A 19,656-nucleotide genomic window follows, 5' to 3' on the forward strand; every position below is an offset into this window, starting at 1 on the left:
TTTTTTACGACACATTTAAATTTTTTAATAGATAATATTTTAATATCTTTTGGGAGTTTATTATAAAATATAACACAATCCACTTTAAAAGATTTAGCAATTTTACGGAGCCTAGTAGATAGAATTGCGAGTTTGTTTCGAGTATTGACATTATGTACATCACTATTCTTTTTAAATTGGCTAATATGTTTATGAGCGTATAGTTGGTTCTCGTATATGTACAGGCAGTGTAATTTCATAATGTTAATTTAACTAAATAATAAATTAATAACCAGGCGATATTCTGAAGTCTTGTTTTATCATCGTAATGTTCTCTTACCAGAATTGAGCATCTTTGAGAAATTATTTTATATTAATACATTATACTTAACATATCTAAAATTTAATTTGATGTTTTCTTACAAAAATACAAACATAAACTTAATAAACCATGGGTCTGGTGGTCTTACTTACCCATCTATTCTTTAATTGATTAATTTTTTTAATCAGTAAAATATATAAATTTTAGTCTGGAACACCACTACTTGCCAGCCTACCCTTAAAGTATTAGGTCTAACGAATTATACTTTCTACATAACATATTATGAAAGACTAAATTAAATGTTAAAATTTTCGTTTTTCATTCCTGTCTTATGTACATTTGTTGAGTGTGTTTTATTTACGAAATACTTAAAGCTATCATCTTAATTTGTTAATTACAATTGCAAATCTTTATGTGCTACATACTTTCGATACATTTTTTAGTCGTCATTTCGAATCAAATGAGCCATCGCTCATATATTTAGGAGCTTTTATGTAGAATTAACGCGTTTTTAACTTGTTGGATAGTATAATTAAATGTATATAAGTATTTATTCATTAATTCAAGGTCCACCAACACAGTCCTCCCACCAATACACATGTCAATTCATAAAATTGTAACATAAAGCCCAAAAATCGTGTTCCTGCACTTTCAGGTGAACACATCATGCAGATAAACATACAAACAATTTAGTTCTTAATTATATAAAAGTTATTTAAACAGTATAAAAAGATAAAATTATCCCACAAACCATTACAAGCTACAATACAGTCACTTCAATATAATCACTAAAATATAATCTATATATATAAAAATGAATAGCTGTTCGTTAGTCTTGCTAAAACTCGAGAATGACTGGACCGATTTGGCTAATTTTGGTATTGAATTATTTGTGGAAGTCCAGGGAAGGTTTAAAAGGTGAATAAATATGAAAATGCTCGGAATTAAAAAAAACAACAACTTCGTTTTTCCTTTCAAGTCGTCGATCAGAAATTAAATGAAGATAATAGTTTTAAATGAATTAGAATTTTTATATCTTTCTAACTTTCTCAGGGGGAAAAATTAAACTTAATTTTAGGAAACTATAGTAGGTAGATTAACTACAGTTGTTAACTATATATTAGATTATTTCTATGTAGATTGATAAATCTTAAGTTTTGTCAAAATATAAAATTCTGAACCTAACCGCACTACAAAATAAAACAAAAAATGTAGTTTATCAGAAAGCTTTAAATTGATTAACAGACTGTATCATTACTGTGTGTGTCTGTCAATATCAAATTGAAACCTTACAAATAGCCGGTATTTCAGGAAAAATTGAAAATAACAATATTTTTCTTAAGTTTATTTTATACAAAAGTTTAGGTCTTTCATTTATCGATTGAGGCAGTGCGACGTCAGCCGGGTCAGCTAGTATACAATATATTTTGTCAATACGTTTTTAATTATAAATTAGGTCCCATCATGCAGTCCCATGTAATTTTAGATATTTCATGTGTCGATAGGTATGCAGGGATATCCATTGACAAATGGAGAAGACAGAGGGTTGCCGTTAAAAGAAAAATTGATGCCGGAGTATTTTAAGGATCTGGGCTATTCAACACATCTTGTAGGGAAATGGCATGTTGGACACTCTCGGACCGAGTACCTTCCAACATCACGTGGCTTTGACAGCCATTTTGGACACAGAGGTGGATATATTGACTACTATGAATATGTTTTACTGGAAAACGTAAGTATGAATATTATTTTCAAAATATTTTGTTTATAAATCGTTTATTTGAAGACGCAGATTTGATAGGCCCCAACAAGATTACCAGTGGGAGGCTCCGTTGCACAGGATGCCGGCTAGATTATGGGTATCACAACGGCGCCTATTTCTGCCGTGAAGCAGTAATGTGTAAGCATTACCGTGTTTCGGTCTGTAGAGCGCCGTAGCTAGTGAAATTACGGGCTTAACATCTGAGACTTAACATCTTATGTCTCAAGGTGACGAGCGCAGTTGTAGTACCATTCAGAATTTTTGGGGTTATTCAATAATCCTGAGCGGCACTGCATTGTAATGGGCAGGGCGTATCAATTACCATCAGCTGAACGTCCACGAAATCCATTTCACTAGCTACGGCGCCCTTCAGACCGAAACACAATAATGTTTATTGTTTTTCGGTCGGTCGTTCTGGTGCCCATAATCTAGACGGCATCCTGAGCAAAGGAGCCTCCCACTGTAGCGCTACTAATTAATAATTTATTAATATTCTATCAATATATAATATTATAAATAAATATAATGTATAATGTTAATTTAGGTGGTAAGTTGTTTACAAAAGCACCAAATAGAAGCTATATGTTGTAAAATATATTTCTATATATTTGTGTAATGTTGTAATAATCCCAACTAAAGTAGCTAAAACGAATACTTAATATTTTAGTGGAACAGCGTAGGGGCAGGGGAAGTGACTGGGTTTGACATGTACAGGAATATGACGCCCGCCTGGGATATCGCAGGATATGTCACTGATTTATATACCGAGGAAGCTAAGTCGAGTATGTATATTAATAATTATTAACGTGGATTGAAAATAATGATAAAAACGTTTATATAAATTAATCATTGAATGAATAAATTGATGAACGTGTCAGTCAGCCTAGCGAAACTCTCTGAGAACGAATCGATTCATTCGATTGTATGAAACGTGCAGTCATTGATAGATTGACAGATGACGGCTATAATCTTGATAAAAACGGAGACAGCCGAAGTCCATAACGTTTTCAACGCTTTCAAACCTGGCCGTATTATACTTTGTCACCAATTGCCATACTATAGTTACTTCTATTATTTCAAACTTATAACATATTACTGCACGTTTCATACTAAACCAAATTTTAATTTTTACTTAGACAGCACTTTAATTACATGCAAATCCTCTACTATATACTACTGGACTGGCGGCTGTCAAAGTGCTTTTGTACCTGCTTGATATTCGCCATTTTGGCGCTGTTGGTGAAAGTCTGCGGTACTAAAATCAGTGATGACAACCTCAGCAAACATCGATAGATGCTGGGAAACTATTTACAAAAAAAATTTGTACTTTATTACGTTGATTCTTGAAGTATAAATAACACGGAGAACGAACGAAATTAATTCAAAATGCAAAAATACTTCAGAGTATTGTACGTTGCTTCGCAGCCATTTGTATTATACGTCAAAATTAGTTCTCTGGACGCTTGCTAGTGGCGTTTCAAATAGGCAAAGAAAGAGAAGAAATGGACCTCTAGGTCAAAACAGGGTTCCCCGAGACCAAAATATAAATAACGGTACTTACAGTTGATTGAATTTTCTTTCAGTTATTAAATCTCATGACAAAAATAAGCCTTTATTTCTCATGTTGGCGCACAATGCCCCGCACTGCGCCAACGAAGGAGCTCCCCTGCAAGCTCCTCCCGACCAAGTGAGGGCAATGAGATATGTCCAATCTCCTCAGCGAAGAATTTATGCAGGTTGGTTAATGATTTAGCTAAAACTATTCTCGCCGTGGACGAGTAAAAAAAGAAGGACTCCGTGTCACCTTACATAACAGTGAAGCACCAAAACATTGACATGATTTTGCCCTTAGCATTAGAATATAATAACTAAATAAATGCCAATTTAAACGGTTCTTCATCCTTCTTGGCATACTTATAAAAGATATTGCCTTTATAAGTTTTATTTAATAAATAATATTAATTTTTCAGCAATGGTTAAAAAATTAGATGACAGTGTTGGAGAAGTTTTCAAGGCACTATACGATAAAGGAATTTTGGACAACACTATTATTGTGTTCATATCAGATAACGGTGGAATAACTTCGGGCTCAACTGTCAATTATGCGTCCAATTTTCCATTGAGGGGCCTTAAATTATCTCCGTTTGAGGGGGGTGTGAGAGTCAATGGATTAATTTGGAGTAGAAATTTAACAGAGACAAATCACGTTTGGAAAGGGTACATGCATGTTGTTGATTGGACTCCTACGTTGTTGAGCGCAGTAGGATCCACACCACCCAAGAATATAGACGGTATTGATCATTGGGAAAGCATAGTTTCAAACAAATATTCTAAGCGAAATGTTATATATGAAATTGATGACTACTTTGGATTCTCTTCGGTCATTTCCGATGATTTTAAATTACATACAGGAACAGTATTAAAAGAATATAGCAATCATCAAGGCAAAGAATTAAGGGGTGTTATTGGAAATATCCCATCGTACACGAATGCAATTACACAAAGTAGAATTTATGCCGTCCTAAATGAAATGCAAATCCCGTTTAATTTGAGTTATATCAATCAGCGAAATGAAATGAAAATTCAATGTACTATTGACAACAGCATGAATTTATGCTATCCTGATATCAGTAAGTATAAATTTAAGAAATCTTTGCTACTTACACAATGCTGCCACTTACCAGTGGGAGGCTCCTTTGCACAGGTTTCCGGCTAGATTATGGGTACCGCAACGGTACGCTCCTATTTCAGCCGTGAAGCGGTAATGTGTAAACATTACTGTGTTTCGGTCTAAAGGGCGCCGCAGCTAGTGAAATTACTGGGCAAATGAGATTTAACATCTTATCTCTCAAGGTGACGAGCGCAATTGTAGTGCCACTCAGAATTTTTGCATTTTTGAAGAATCGTGAGCGGCACTGCCTTGTAATGGTCAGGGCGTATAAATTACTTTTTTTTTTAATGAAAATAAGGGACAAGAAGAGCAGGACGTTCAGCTGATGGTAATTGATACGCCCTGCCCATTACAATGCAGTGCCGCTCAGGATTCTTGAAACCCCCAAAAATTCTGAGTGGCACTACAACTGCGCTCGTCACCTTGAGATAAGATGTTAAGTCTCATTTGCCCAGTAATTTCACTAGCTACGGCGTCCTTCAGACCGAAACACAGTAATGCTTACACATTACTGCTTCACGGCAGAAATAGGCGTCGTTGTGGTACCCATAATCTAGCCGGCATCCTGTGCAAAGGAGCCTCCCACTGGTGGTTACTATCAGCTGAACGTCCTGCTCGTCTCATCCCTTATTTTCATAATAAAACTCTAACTAAAATTTCTTTTTCAGATAAACATTGTCTGTACAACATAAAAGAAGATCCGTGTGAGACTGAAGACTTGTCAATAAAAAATCCGCAAATCGTTGAAAAGTTAAATTCCCTACTAAAAGAAGAAATGAAGAGAATGGTACGAAGAAGAGTGCCATTAATAAAAGACTTGAGAGCGAAGCCCACTCTTCATAATAATACTTGGACAACGTGGGCAGACAACATCGGATCATGATTACAAAAAAAAAAAAAACGAATTACATTTTATTGAAATACATATCAAGTTATTATTTTATTGAAATGTTTTTATAGTGTATAATGATTCAAGTGAGCTAAGTTGCTTGTTTGACATGAGGCTGTGGGTTGCAGCCCGAGCAGCAGGCGAGGGCCTAAATCAGCCGAGTCTCTAGTTTCATACGCAATTTTCAACATTATTGTGAAAAAAAAAACAAACATGTATAAACAACACAAAAATAAAAGAAATTCATCGGAAATTGTAAGTTTTTATTTGCACGCGCCAAAAGTAAGTTGATTGATTACATATAGCCCATACAGTCTACTTGAAGATTTATAATTTCAGTGATCGAGTAGAATATTATATATATTTCATAACAAATTATTGTGAATTATAAATAACTTTATAAAAGTAAATGTTTTTTTTTGTCTTAATTGGGACACGTATTTTTTCGAAAATGAAAATGGATTTTCAGCGGGATAAAACCTCGTTCTTATATAAAAAAACTGTATTACTCGGTAAAATTTGAAAATGCTCTGTTAAATACTATGGATAGTTTTGAAAATACAGATTACATGATTTCCAATTTTCGACTAGTCTCCCAAAGGTAAATTTTTCAAAGCAATCGAACTGAAAACTGAATTATGTAAAATAAAGTCTGATAATGTAGTACCCCAGGCTGTTATCAGGGTTGTCACTGTCAGAAGCTGTCGAGAGCAGCACTTGACAACCACGCGTCACGGAATTATTCGCTGACCAACGCTAACCGCATATTAAATATTATGCTTTGTACACACTCGTCAAGCTGTTGACAATAAAATCATAATATAGGAGGAATTTAATGTTTTAGCAGGTGCGGGCAGACCAATTGTTCAATTACACTTTGCAAAATCCTGGAGAACAGTTATGGGGGAATTTCTTGTTGTTAAATTTAAGGTTATTTTATATATTTATAGTTTTTTACATAATACCATCATTATGTTGACATACTTCTTACATAAAACCCTTATTTATTTACTACTTTACTAGTCCAGTGGGAGGCTCCTTTGCACAGGAAGCCGGCTAGATTATGGGTACCACAACGGCGCCTATTTCTGCCGTGAAGCAGTAATGTGTAAGCATTGCTGTGTTTCAGTCTGAAGGGCGCCGTAGCTAGTGAAATTACTGGGCAAATGAGGCTTAACATCTTATGTCTCAAGGTGACGAGCGCAATTGTAGTGCCGCTCAGAATTTTTGGTTTTTTTAAAGAATCCTAAGCGGCACTTCATCGTAATGGGCATGGCGTATCAATTACCATCAGCTGAACGTCCTGCTCGTCTCGTCCCTTAGTATCACAAAAAAAACTTACTTAATTACGCTGGTATTTCTTTTTTCTTAAACATCTTATGTCTCAAGGTTACGAGCTTAATTGTAGTGCCGCTCCTAATTTTTGGGTTTTTTGAGAATCCTAAGCGGCGCTGCATTGTAATGGGCATGGCGTATCAATTACCATCAGCTGAACGTCCTGCTCGTCTCGTCCCTTATTATCAAAAAAAAAAAACTTTCTTAATTTTACGCTGGTATTTTTTTTGCGTTGTACATTGTTTATTTGAGTGTCTTTAAAGCTCTCTATGTACTTAGCCGTTAACACGTTCGAATTTTTTTCGATTTCCAAGTCTTGATTGGAACTCGTCACAGTATGTTAGCAATACCCATAAAGTAATAAATAATAAAAACTTTTTACAAAAAAAAAAATATATTTATGTATTAATTATTTTGTAATGTATTTTGTATAATTTGCACATCATAAATATGGCAAAAATGTACTTTATAGCATCAATTTGATGTTTATGCAAATAAAAACTTTGTCTATACAACGAATGAAAACAGGCCAGGCTTATTACTTTAGTACACTCGAGATTTGTATGTCACTTTGTGTTAGTGTGCGAAATTGCTCAAAATTTTGGCTGACAGTTGTCAACCTCAATTTTTTGCAATGTTTTCACAGTTGTCAAAGTCTATATATACGTATAAATGAACTAAGCTTAAAATATAAAACTAATAAATATTCTCTACAATACTACTTTGAAATTTACGTATTTATTTATTAGCAATTCGTATTTCATTTTTCATATGTTCTGCTCACACCTTAACTGCATATAAAACATGTGTTTAAGGAAATCCTTTATCGGTCATTTAATAATAGTTTAGTGAGTTGAAATGTCAACTGAACTACATAACAATCCAATAACCAATACTTACCCGTTTGTCACAGACACTCTCATGTTCCCAATGCATCTCGTATATAATGATGTCCTAGCTTGCTATACATTATCTTACGTAATACGAACAAGCGATAACATGTCGGATTTCAATTTGAAATTTGATGAATCATTCAGAATCATCACTATCGCATTAAGGTCAAACAAATGTTATCCATACGTCACACGCGACAAAATCTGGTTTTTGCAATTTATTGCGATGTTTACTTTAAATTTCGGAATCTTTATCCTTCTTCTCAATTCTATCATATTCTACGATGTTCCAGCAAGAGAATTTACCACCGCAATTAAAAATGGTATCATGGCTATCGTTGCAACCACAATTACATTTAAATATTGTATTCTTGTGAGAGACAAGAATTCAATAATACAATTTATTGAGAGGTTAAACGAAGATTATGAGATTGCAAAGCATTTATCTGCCGAAGAAAGGGATATAGTTAGTAAATTTTCTGCAAAAGGAGTGTTCGTTTGCAAGATTTGGCTTATAATTGCTGTCATTACAAGTATTCTGTTTCCTTTGAAGGCTTTCTACTTGATGGGACTCTCTTATTCGAGAGGAGAGTTCCAATTGGTTCCGATGTATGATTTGAACTATCCAAAAATTATCAACGATTATAAAACAATGCCAATTTTGTATTTTATATTATTTTCGTTGACATTTTACTTTGATCTATTTGCTATGACGATGTATATGGGTTTCGATCCTCTCGTGCCCGTATTCATGTTGCATTTATGTGGGCAAATACATTTATTGAGTCGGCGTATACAAAAAGTTTTTACAGGAAATAATACAAATGCTGTTATAAATGAAAACTTGAAACAGATAAATATCAAATTATCGCAAATATATATGTAAGTATTTTGAAGCTTACTTTTGTGGACAAAGTATCATATGAATTTAAATTTTATTCTACCATACAAAAGACTTCAAATTCAAATACTTTTATTATACAACTTCACTACATTATAGTCAACCGCACGGACTAGTAAAAAAATAATGACTCCGTGTCACCTTACAAAACAATGTAGCACCAAAACAAGCCGATTAACGTGTAAATACAATATCCCACGCTCACACTTACACTACTACAGGCCGATAGGCGGCCATTATGAGAATTGACATCGTCTGTGACAGATCAGTTTGCGTCTCAATGAAATATTTTGAAAATGCCGTCGTGCGTTGCGAAAATATTTGTGGCCACATATGATTATTTAAGGGAGAAATAATTGTGTAACTAGTATCCCCCGTAACTGCACACACACTAGCATAACGGTGCTTCACTTGCTAATATCACGGCGCGGAGTCCTTCTTGTTTTACTCGTCCGTGGTGAACTTTAATCTATATTTATTTATTTATATATAAATATATGTTTCCGCCAATGTTTTGACTCATCACGATATCTCTGGAACCATAAAGCGTAGAGAGCTGAAATTTGGTAGGCATATTCCTTTCGCCGAGTAGAGGTCAGCTAATTTTACGAAATTCCATCTACACGAGTTTTTTAATTATGAACAGAACAATGTCAGTCGGGTAGCTGGTATACAATAATGAGGCTTATAAATTTGTGTATGAAATTTCAGATTTGTTAGAGAAATACAAGACGTCTTTACAATTCTTTACGAATACAATTTAAAAACTACGACATTTTTAATACCATTTGCTGGGTTCCAAATATTAGAGGTAACTAATATTAACTGATAATTATTGACGCAGTAGTATATAGGTATAGAGAATATTCATTAATTCAATAATTATATACAAGCAAGCTAAGCGAACTTCATCCAGTCTTGTGCCAAGCGATACAGTCTTCGGCTCGTTTTGTTGTTGATTTTAGTCCATTCCCGATTGTTTCGGAGCCATGATGTCCTTCTAAAACCAGCGCGTCACTTGCCATCTATTTTACCAATCTTTAGAAATTGTAAATGATCATATCTCCCTTGACGTACGAGAAGACCTTACCCAGATATGCTACTTTTCTTTGTTTGACGTTTAAGTACTTCTGGGTTCAGCTGATGCGTAGCACTATCCAGTAGCACCACACCTAAAAACTTTATAATATAAACATTATTCATAAAAAACTTATCATATTTTCATTAAATTGTAATATCAGTACATAGTATAAAACAAAGTCGCTTTCTCTGTCCCTATATCCTTGTATGTATGCTTAAATCTTTATAACTACGCAACGGATTTTGAGGCTTTTTTTTAATAGATAGAGTGATTGAAGAGGAAGGGTTATATGTATAATAACATCCATTAAATAGTGGAGAAATACTGTTATTTTTGAGGTTTGCATTGCAAACGCAGGCTGAACTCTACGAGATTTATCAAAATAATATACTAAGTATTGTACACATTGAAAAGGTCTACAGAAAACTCCAATTTAGTATATATCTATCTCTTATGGATATGCCACAATAACATTTTTTGTCATTTACTTTTTACGACATATAATGGCTAATTTTCGAAGCGATGTTGATCAATACAGCATTAAACCTTATCAAATTAAATACCCTAAATAAATTGTTGATTTAATAAAGATCTATATGGCCCTTTACAGCATTTTTTCGGTGAATGACATTGGTTATATATTTTATACCCGTGCGAAGCCGGAGCGGGCCGCTAGTATTATGATAAATTATATCATCAATCGTAATGTCATTCCATGTCATTCAATGTCATTTCATGACTTCCTGAGTAAGGGAGCAAATTTGTAGAAATTACTATATTTATTGACACACTAGTTAAAGTAATCTATATAAATCTTTTGAACATGCAGTTATAGATATTTTTATTTTAGTCTTAAGTCTTCTTCTTGGTATTTTTACATGAATATTGTTGGCTTGTCAAATAAGCGGTACAATATGCATTCTAATGGCACTCAATTGTGACTTTATTATATTTGTTTCAGTCGCTTCGAGTGAAGGAAATAAACTTGGAATTCATTTTCTTTTTCACCGGAGCCATATTGCATTTCTATATGCCTTGTTATTACAGCGATCTTTTGATGGAAACGGTATGATCGTCTTATTTAGATAAGCGAGAATTCTCATTTTAATTTTCATTGTCCGGTCGTTAACGTCTCTAAATGGTACAGCTCTTACAAAAGAAATAAACAAAAGAATTTAGAAAAACGAACAGAATTTATATTAAAAGTAAATTAATAGCCGTACCTAAATTTAACTCGAGCAGAACCAATGTAAAGGTTATAGTTTCATTTAGGAAAGCGAAGGTAAGCTTCGCCTGATGGCTAAGATGAAGTATAAACTGGATTTTCTTTGCGCAAACATACGAAAGGAATGAACATGGTCCTTGATCCGAAAATATTAATTTTAACTTCATCAACATCAGCATCATCAGCCGGAGCACTTCCACTGCTGGACAAAGGCCTCTCCCAAAGATTTCCACGACGTTCGGTCCTGCGCTGCTCTCATCCAACGTATTCGGGCGATCTTGACTAGATAGTCAAGGACTTTACTGCATCAAAGGCCATTAATCTGTAATCGATAATCTGAACTTACTACATGATTAATTGTAATTAATTGTAATTGCTTTGCCCATTACAATGTAATGCCGCTCAGGATTCTTGAAAAACCCAAAAATTCTGAGCGGCACTACAAAAAATGGGCGCGTCACTTTGAGACCATACCATACCATAACCATAATCTAGCCGGAATCCTGAGCGAAGGAGCCTCCCACTATTAGTGTAACTGGGTTTTATGCAACACTGAATTAACACTTCACTTCACTACTTAAATAACTGTCAATAACGCAAAATTTTTAAAAAGTGAAGGTTGCGATAAACAAACAACACACGCAATATAGTATTCGTCCTTTGTATTCCTAACAGTTTTTGTATGTTGTGATTTCATTCATACACGATATTATTATTTGCTTTTCATATCCAGGTATACACTTCATCCTAGCCTAGATCGTTCAAACTAAACTAGAAAAATATAAGAAATTAGTCGGTCTTTCATACTCTCAAGTAGCTCTTGGTACCTCAATCATGCGATTTACGGACGTTTTCAATAACGTATCTCTAGTTACGGATACATTGCTGTCGCCGTTTAATGACAAGATCTTATCTATCCAATACAGTTATAGTCCAATGCTTTATGTTGATAGGTTGCTGAAATGTAAGTAAGCGTAAAAGGATAGATTTGTCTACCTCTAGTAAGTTAAACTAAGGATAGACAGATTATTGAAAACGGCCGTTAGATTAGTTTTGTCTGTATCTTGGCATTTACGTTTATTATTTTCACACACTTGAGAATATCCGATTAATTTGAAAAGTGGCATACATTGCTGATGAAAATATTTTCATTCCTTGGCCTTGTATCCTAAACAGGATCACGTGGATATGTAATTTTTATTATCGACACACTTGATTTTTCCGAGATATTAATTATAATGCCACGCTACAAAATAATGTATTTCGGTCACATGTTCCAGTAAACTTAAAAGGCACAAAAGGCATTTATTTACTCAAAATTGATTCCTTTAGAATTCTTTTTGATATCATTTCTAATATACTAGATACTACTACCGCTTCGGAAACATGAAGAAGCGGCGCAAGAAACTCTCCCAGCATTCTTTTTTTGCGCTCTTTTCAATAAAAATATACAATATTGTACAGTCATTTCTATCGCTATAAAATAATCACAATTTAGTCCCAGGCTGTCCGATCATTTAGATATTCAGCTGTGGAGTAATAGGATTTACAACAGAGCCATTTTTTTTATAAAACATTTAAATTTATTTATAGATAATGCCTGAACAGTGGCTGGGACTTTATTATAGAAGTGTATAACATATACCCTTAAAGCTATTATGTATCTTATGAAGCCTACTAAAATTAGTTACAAGCAATCCCTTATTTCTAGTGTTATAATAATGACAATCACTATTAAGAGCAAAATTATTTAGGAGCTCTTTTAATATTATTCATTTGAGGTTTTATAACAGAGTGATATCTTACGGGAGTCAATATATACTTGTGGCTGGGAAACTATTGAGAACATACAACACAGAAAGATAATATTGTTCATGCTGACGAGGGCCACTAAGCCACTTGTTATTCGTACAGTATTTTTCCCGATTTGCCTTGATACGTTTGCCGAGGTAAGAAGATTTGTTTAACTTTAAGTAAATAAGATTAGACAAGGAGACACATCACAGGACCTAGTAAACATCAGTATATCGAAACTCTTTAAGAAAAATAAAATAGAAAAAAGGTTTTTGTGTGTATACTTATGTATGCACGCAGGAAGTTATACTTATTTGGCCTAACGAAGCAAAAATCATTAAAATGATATTTTCCTCGTGCTATTCTACGTTATTAGAAAGAACAATTTTGTAAAAATCTTGCAAAGATGGCTTTGTCAATTAATTATTAAATAATGAATATGGCTGTATGGTCTTGAACCCATTGCCTGACCAAATAATGGACGAAGAAACCAAAAAAAATTACGAATGACACAAACGTCAGAAAATTTTAGGAACCAACTTCAACCTGTTCCTTTGTGTTACAGTGATGCGCGTGCATCTTAAAATTTCACTCTCATCATTTTTTCATAACGCACCTAATGAAGTATAACTTCAATAAAATCTGTTTATTTCAGACTGTTTGCCCATAAGTGTTAGTATTTCTTAGAAAGGATTGTATGAAACGAGCAGTGATTGATATATTGTCAAAATACGGCTAAAATCTTGTAAAAAACGGAGATAGTCGAAATAAACAACGATTTAAGCAACTGTTTGCTTTCAAACTTAGCCGGATTATACTTCGTCGCCTTAATATTGAACTTACTATTCCAAACTTATATCAAATGACTGCACGTTTTATACTTAACTAAACTAAATTTAAATTTTTACTTAGGAAGTTCCGCCTACTTTTATTTATATTTATTTATTTCCTATTTCCTTTTTACGTAGTATTTACATCCTCTAATCACTTTAAAAACATAACAAATTGTTTAGATTTCCAAGAGGGAAATCTCAAGTCAATCTTAATATGCAAATATTGGGGTTGAGCAGGTTATCAACTGTAAAGTAGATCTTGTAGATGACCACAACCTGAGAATTGAAAAAAGCATACAAGTTTTTATGACGATACGTCACTCGAACGGTAAGCTCAGTTGGATGAGCACTCGCACGTAACGCGAGAGGTCGTGGGTTCGAGTCCCGCATCGTTCATAAAATTTTGTTTTCAAATTTTATTTGTGTATTAATCCTAGAAGTAAGGGTTATCACTTTAAAAACAACAAATGGTAATTACTATTTCAAAATTATGACAAATGACTGCACGTTTCTTACTAAACTAAATTTAAATATTTATTTAGGCAATCCCACCTCTTATTACGTAGTATTTATATCCTCTTTGCTAGCATTGCACTTAATACTAACTGCTGCAGCAGCATCGCTAAAATCATAAGTTTTTCCACGTTGGTTGAATTAGTTTTTTTATGGCCACAACACTTTACAGTTTGGCTCACTCAACTATTTTAACTCCTAACTCGAGCAAATCCCTCAACGCAAAAATTTTAGCAAATACTACATATGGCTCGGGTTGCTTGTGGATTACGATTGACTTGGAATGAATGTCATATAGTCGATCTAGGTGACCTCTACTTTTGCAACTAGGTCGTAATGGTTAATATATTTATGAATCGTTTGCAGTAAATTTCGATAGAAAGTTACCGCAAACGATGCTTGAATCGATGAGCATTAGCTTATCGTAATCCTGTCCGTGTTATTAATAAATTTGATGTAAAGTTATTCCAAATTTAAAACATTTTCGACCTTCCAAATAAACTTGGTATAAAGTTATACCTTATAATAAACCAAGAATATGCAAAATGTTTACAAATAGGCATTGCTAATGATTGGTTTATTCGGACGTATTAGGTTTCCCGCGTTTATTTGCAAGACTGCCTGACATTTGGAAAACTTCAGAACTATCATCTTTTTTTTTTTTTTTTAATTTATTTAGTGGCACGGGAGAACTATCATCGTATTGACAGTGTTGCCAGTGATATAGTCAACATTTTGCAAATTCTTTGTTTTTTTTCAGGTATAACTTATTACCAAGTTTATTTGTAAGGCCGTTTGTCTTTATCTTATCTTTGTCACTACAGAATTACATGAAGTGAGGGAGGGAGAAGTAATTTTAAACATGGAGTAACTTTATTTTGCGTTTATTAATAATACAGCAGGTATTTAACTTGCTGCGCAATATCAATTAACAGAAATCGTATTGCAAAAAAATTACTCACTTGCCACTGATTCCCAATACATATGTAGACTTCAGATAGCGGTTATCGTTAGTAATTAGTTCCGACGTTGGACATACCTTAAGAAGGAACATACCAAATTTCACAATTTTAAAATTTATATTTTTTATTACACTTATTGATGATTTATATTATACGCTTTGCCAGTAGAGTTACTATTTATTTGCTGATACCAAAATAAATGTTGAAATTGAGATATTTATTTCATTAATTTCAGATGTGTCGTCAGTCGTATGCGATTTATAATATTATGAATGCAGCTTGGACGTAGACTTAACAATTATTATGAACTTTACTTAGACGCGGCAAGCATTGATATATTATAATCCTAAATTCAAGATTCAATAGAAAAGTTACGATTAAAAGTACTCGCATCAAGATAATCATCACCAGCCGGAAGATGGCCACTGCTGGACAAAGGCCTCCTCTAAAGATTTCCACGACGATCGGTCCTGCGCTGCCCTCATCCAACGTACACCGGCGATGTTGACCAGATCGTCGGGCCTAACAACAAATGTGCCCAAGTATATCAAAATAATAATCATCAAATATTGCAAATGATACCTTACCATCTTAACGTAAGGTTCAATTATAATTCATGGGGTATTGTGACATAATGTGTATAGAACAAAATTTGGCTTAGTACCTAATATTTTGATCAGATGCATTGCATGCGAAGAACTTGCAAGATAAAAACAAAAAGAACGCCAAAGATATGGCTGTATGGGCTTGAACCCTTTGCCTAGTAATAGTGGAAGAAACATAAAAAAACACGCTAAGAATGATTTCGCGCTATATTCATGCTCTTCGTGGCTCTACAATGGCTACAAATTTTGAATTTTTTTATTTATAATTATTTAAGTTATGTATGATTATTAATTAATGTTCAAAGTTGGTAGTAGGCACGAAGTATATGTCAGTGCCTACGAACGCTAGCGCGCAGGCTAGTAAAGTCTCTAAGAATAAATAGCGAAATAGTCATTGAAAGATTGACAGATGACGGCTATAATCTTTTACTATTTCAAACTAATGTCAAATGTCTGCACGTTTCATACTAAACTAAATTTATATTTTTACTTAGGAAGCCCGCCTATTATTAGGCAATTTATAAGGTAGTATTTACATCCTCTTTACTAGCGCGCGGCTACAAGTTGGTTCGAAATGATATTATGGAAAATTTATTTGTTAAGGAAATATGTATTTTAGAGCTTTCGACAACGCCAAGAACTTGCGTGTTTCAGACGGGTCTTTTTTGGATTAAATGAGCTGAAACAATAAACAATATAAATGTAATAGAACTTTTGTGATAGCTGTAGCTAACATAGCTCTTATTCTGTACAATATTATAAGACTTACGTCCTCACACTTTTTTCCGCATGTTAATTTATTTATTTTCACTATGTTTAGGATAAATTCATGATTTAATATATCCATTCAGTTTTTTGTAGTTAATTGAACAACGTTTACAGTGAATGTTTAATATAATACATAATAGTTATTAAAGTAAGCAAACAATTCAACTTATCATAAATCAATCACGGATGAGTAAAAAAAGGAGGATTCCGCGCCGTGATATTAACAAGTGAAGCACCTTTAAGTTAGTGTGTGTGCAGTTACGGGTATACCAGATAACTCAAATTATGTCCCGTTATTAGTCATAAGCCTTTGTCCAGCAGTGGATGTCTTCCGGCTGATGATGATGATGATTAGTTATAGTATTATATAGCCTAATTACTTTTAACTCCGATTTTCTAATTAATTAATAAATTAATTGCATAAAACAAAACAGGTACACCATGAAAGTAGGGATTGCGGGTTTTATTTATGTCTTGGTTGCAGTATCTTTGTTCTAACTGATATAAAAATGACGTACTAACAATTTATTATTTTTAAGAATACCTACACAAAATTCATTCTTAAATTCGTTTGTTTGCCACTGACGTGTATCAAATAAGTACACTTTTAAAGAACAAATAACTATGTGCTTTATAGTTATTTGTTTGCTAGGTAAATACACAAGTGATGGAAATGTTGACAGAGCACTGGATCCCCGACAATTCGAGTAGTTCTGCGTTGCACGCGATTTAATGCTTAGAATTGATACTGGGATGCATCAGATCAAAGAGTAAACGATACTCGTATTGAAGTAGTGTTCCACACTACTTTAAGAATATATTGGTTAAGACATACCTATTATCATAAATCACTGCATCTTGAAACAGATAATGATTTATCTACTTAGAACACTATTACATGGATTACGCAATTTTTCGGGTAATGTCCCTGATTATTTACCGGCCACACTGGATGTCACTATCCGTCACAAACGATGGCAGATGTCATAATGGCGGCTGATCAGCTTATATTCGTGTAAGTGTGTGCGTGGGGCATATGTATTTACACGTCGACTGGCATGTTTTGATGCTACACTGTTATTTAGGTGACACGGAGTCCTTATTTTTTACTCGTTCGTGAAATGAATATAATTTATAGGCATTTTAAGATAGATTATTTATACGTCTAAATAGACAGTGACAGCTGTCAAACGTCGAAAGAAGGTGGGTGACATTTGACCTACATTTTAAGCAATGCAGCCACATTAACAGAAAGTGACACAAATCGCGAGACGTAGAATGTCACGAACACTAAAGTAAAAAATAACTTGGCCTGTTTTCATCGGATGTCTAGCAGCAAGAGGCTCTATCTAGAAGCGAATTTTTTTAATGTTGACACTGAAAAGCGCGCCAAAATACGAAGTCATGTACTTTGTTAAGAAATCCACAGAGGTAAAGTGTATCATGTGGGAATTAAAACTATGAACTAAAAAAATACTCAAGAATGTAAATACTAGAGGTATCTTGTGTCATGTGGGAATTGAATGACTAAATATTGAGTTAATATAATATCATTTTAAGAATTTTTAAGAGTATATAATTTATGAGTTACCACAGTATGCCACTTAATAAATATGACAATTTTGCATACAAAAATTTGATAAAAGTTTTTAGTTATTTTGAAAAAAAAAATGGACTTAATGTTAGATAATTTATACGTCTAGATAGTCTCTTGCTGTTAGACAACCGATAAAAACAGGCCAGGAATATTAGCATAGTGTGCGTGACAAACTACGTCTTACACTCGAGATTTGTATGACACTTTTTGTTAGTATGCGTGAATTGCTCAATGTAGAGGATAGATCTAAAGTCTGTTTTTTTCAACGTTTTCACAGCTCTCATAGTCTATCTAGATGTATAACACTCACTATTATCTAAGGACTTAATACAGTTTTCTTCTGACGTACAGATTTTATGTCCTATAGTGACGAGCGTAATGGCGATGCGGTAATAAATTTATGGTTTTTCAAGAATCTGCTGCAAGAGCTGTGCTGTATTGTACTGCGAAGAACTTAACGTTTACAATCACGTAAAACTTATTCGTTTCGTCACTTTTCTCATAAATAAGTTATTCCTTTATATGTAATAATATATCCCATATTTGTAATAATGATAATGCATTGTTAAGGAGATTAATTAAGAGTTATTCTTGGTAACAAAAAACAGAATATTGAATAAAATAATAAATAATCGTAAATATGTCTGAATGAGTCATCATACATCTTTGTGCTATTTGCTGTCGAGACACTTGGACCGTGGGGCCCAGAGGCGTACAGAATGTACAAAGTACTATCTTTGCGCCTCAATAAGACTACTGGAAACCCAAGCACTGGCAGCTATCTCGGTCAACGGATCAGCCTAGCTATCCAACGCGGAAATGCTGCCAATATTCTTGATACGCTTCCACGTAATGATAGTTTTAATTTAATGTAATCATAGTATTGTAAATATATTTATGAGATTTGTTTTGTTTGAATAAACGATATTATTGTATCGAATAGCAGGAATTTGCTCCCCTTATACCTCTGCCACAATATGCTAAAGCTTACAATAATGCAATTTCTTACATGAGAAGAAGGTAGCATCTGGTAAAAAGGTAATATCTATAACAATAAACGCGACAACAATATAACGCCTGTTAACGTTTACTGTCAAAACATAGCAACTTCAATTTTGCAGTGTCGGTAATAACGTTGTACTAAAATAAATTTTTATATTAAGATGCTAATAGTGTTTTATAAAGGATTTCCCGGGAGCACAATAATCTTTTCAAAACTACTCGTATTGACATCTACTCCTCCTCCCCTCTGGATTACAAAAAACATTGCATCAATTTATCAGTGCAGAATTTTTTCCAAAATTAAATTTTTAGTTTTTATTTTTTTTTCACTTGTACACTTCTACATTACATTAATACAATACATTCCTTTTTCGTTGTAAACTTGCAACCCCGCACTTGTGCAACTCAAAAATGCATGCTGGTTTGCCTGTAATTAGGTTTACACCATAAATAATACTTATCTTGTTATTTTTATAGGCTAGTAATAGTGTATAATCTGTTCGTAAACCAAATAAATAAAATAA

The 19,656-nt window shown here is 33.7% G+C and overlaps 2 protein-coding genes across 2 annotated transcripts in view; both read left to right on the plus strand.

The window, feature by feature from the left end:
- Window positions 1–5,876, plus strand: part of LOC126965068 (arylsulfatase J-like) — a 70,586-nt gene extending 64,710 nt beyond the window's left edge. Inside the window, exons 2-4 of the mRNA XM_050808518.1 lie at window positions 3,647–3,799; window positions 4,034–4,693; window positions 5,403–5,876. Coding sequence (XP_050664475.1) covers window positions 3,685–3,799; window positions 4,034–4,693; window positions 5,403–5,617 — 990 coding nt within the window. The 5' untranslated portion in view covers window positions 3,647–3,684 and the 3' untranslated portion in view covers window positions 5,618–5,876. The remainder of the gene's footprint in view (window positions 1–3,646; window positions 3,800–4,033; window positions 4,694–5,402) is intronic.
- A 2,081-nt stretch (window positions 5,877–7,957) lies between these two features.
- Window positions 7,958–15,449, plus strand: LOC126965195 (uncharacterized). Its single transcript, XM_050808636.1, has 4 exons — window positions 7,958–8,733; window positions 9,464–9,563; window positions 12,852–13,007; window positions 15,396–15,449. Exons 1-4 carry the CDS (start codon window positions 7,958–7,960, stop codon window positions 15,447–15,449), a joined length of 1,086 nt encoding a protein of 361 aa, XP_050664593.1.
- The last annotated feature ends 4,207 nt before the right edge of the window (window positions 15,450–19,656 follow it).

This window comes from Leptidea sinapis, chromosome 6 (assembly GCF_905404315.1).
Source record: "Leptidea sinapis chromosome 6, ilLepSina1.1, whole genome shotgun sequence".
NCBI lineage: Eukaryota > Metazoa > Arthropoda > Insecta > Lepidoptera > Pieridae > Leptidea > Leptidea sinapis.

Coding starts and splice junctions, on each gene's coding strand:
- LOC126965195 (XM_050808636.1), top strand. CDS start 7,958: ATGTCGGATTTCAATTTGAAATTTGATGAATCATTCAGAATCATCACT. Junction 8,734..9,463: donor AAATTATCGCAAATATATAT/GTAAGTATTTTG, acceptor ATGAAATTTCAG/ATTTGTTAGAGAAATACAAG. Junction 13,008..15,395: donor GCCTTGATACGTTTGCCGAG/GTAAGAAGATTT, acceptor CATTAATTTCAG/ATGTGTCGTCAGTCGTATGC.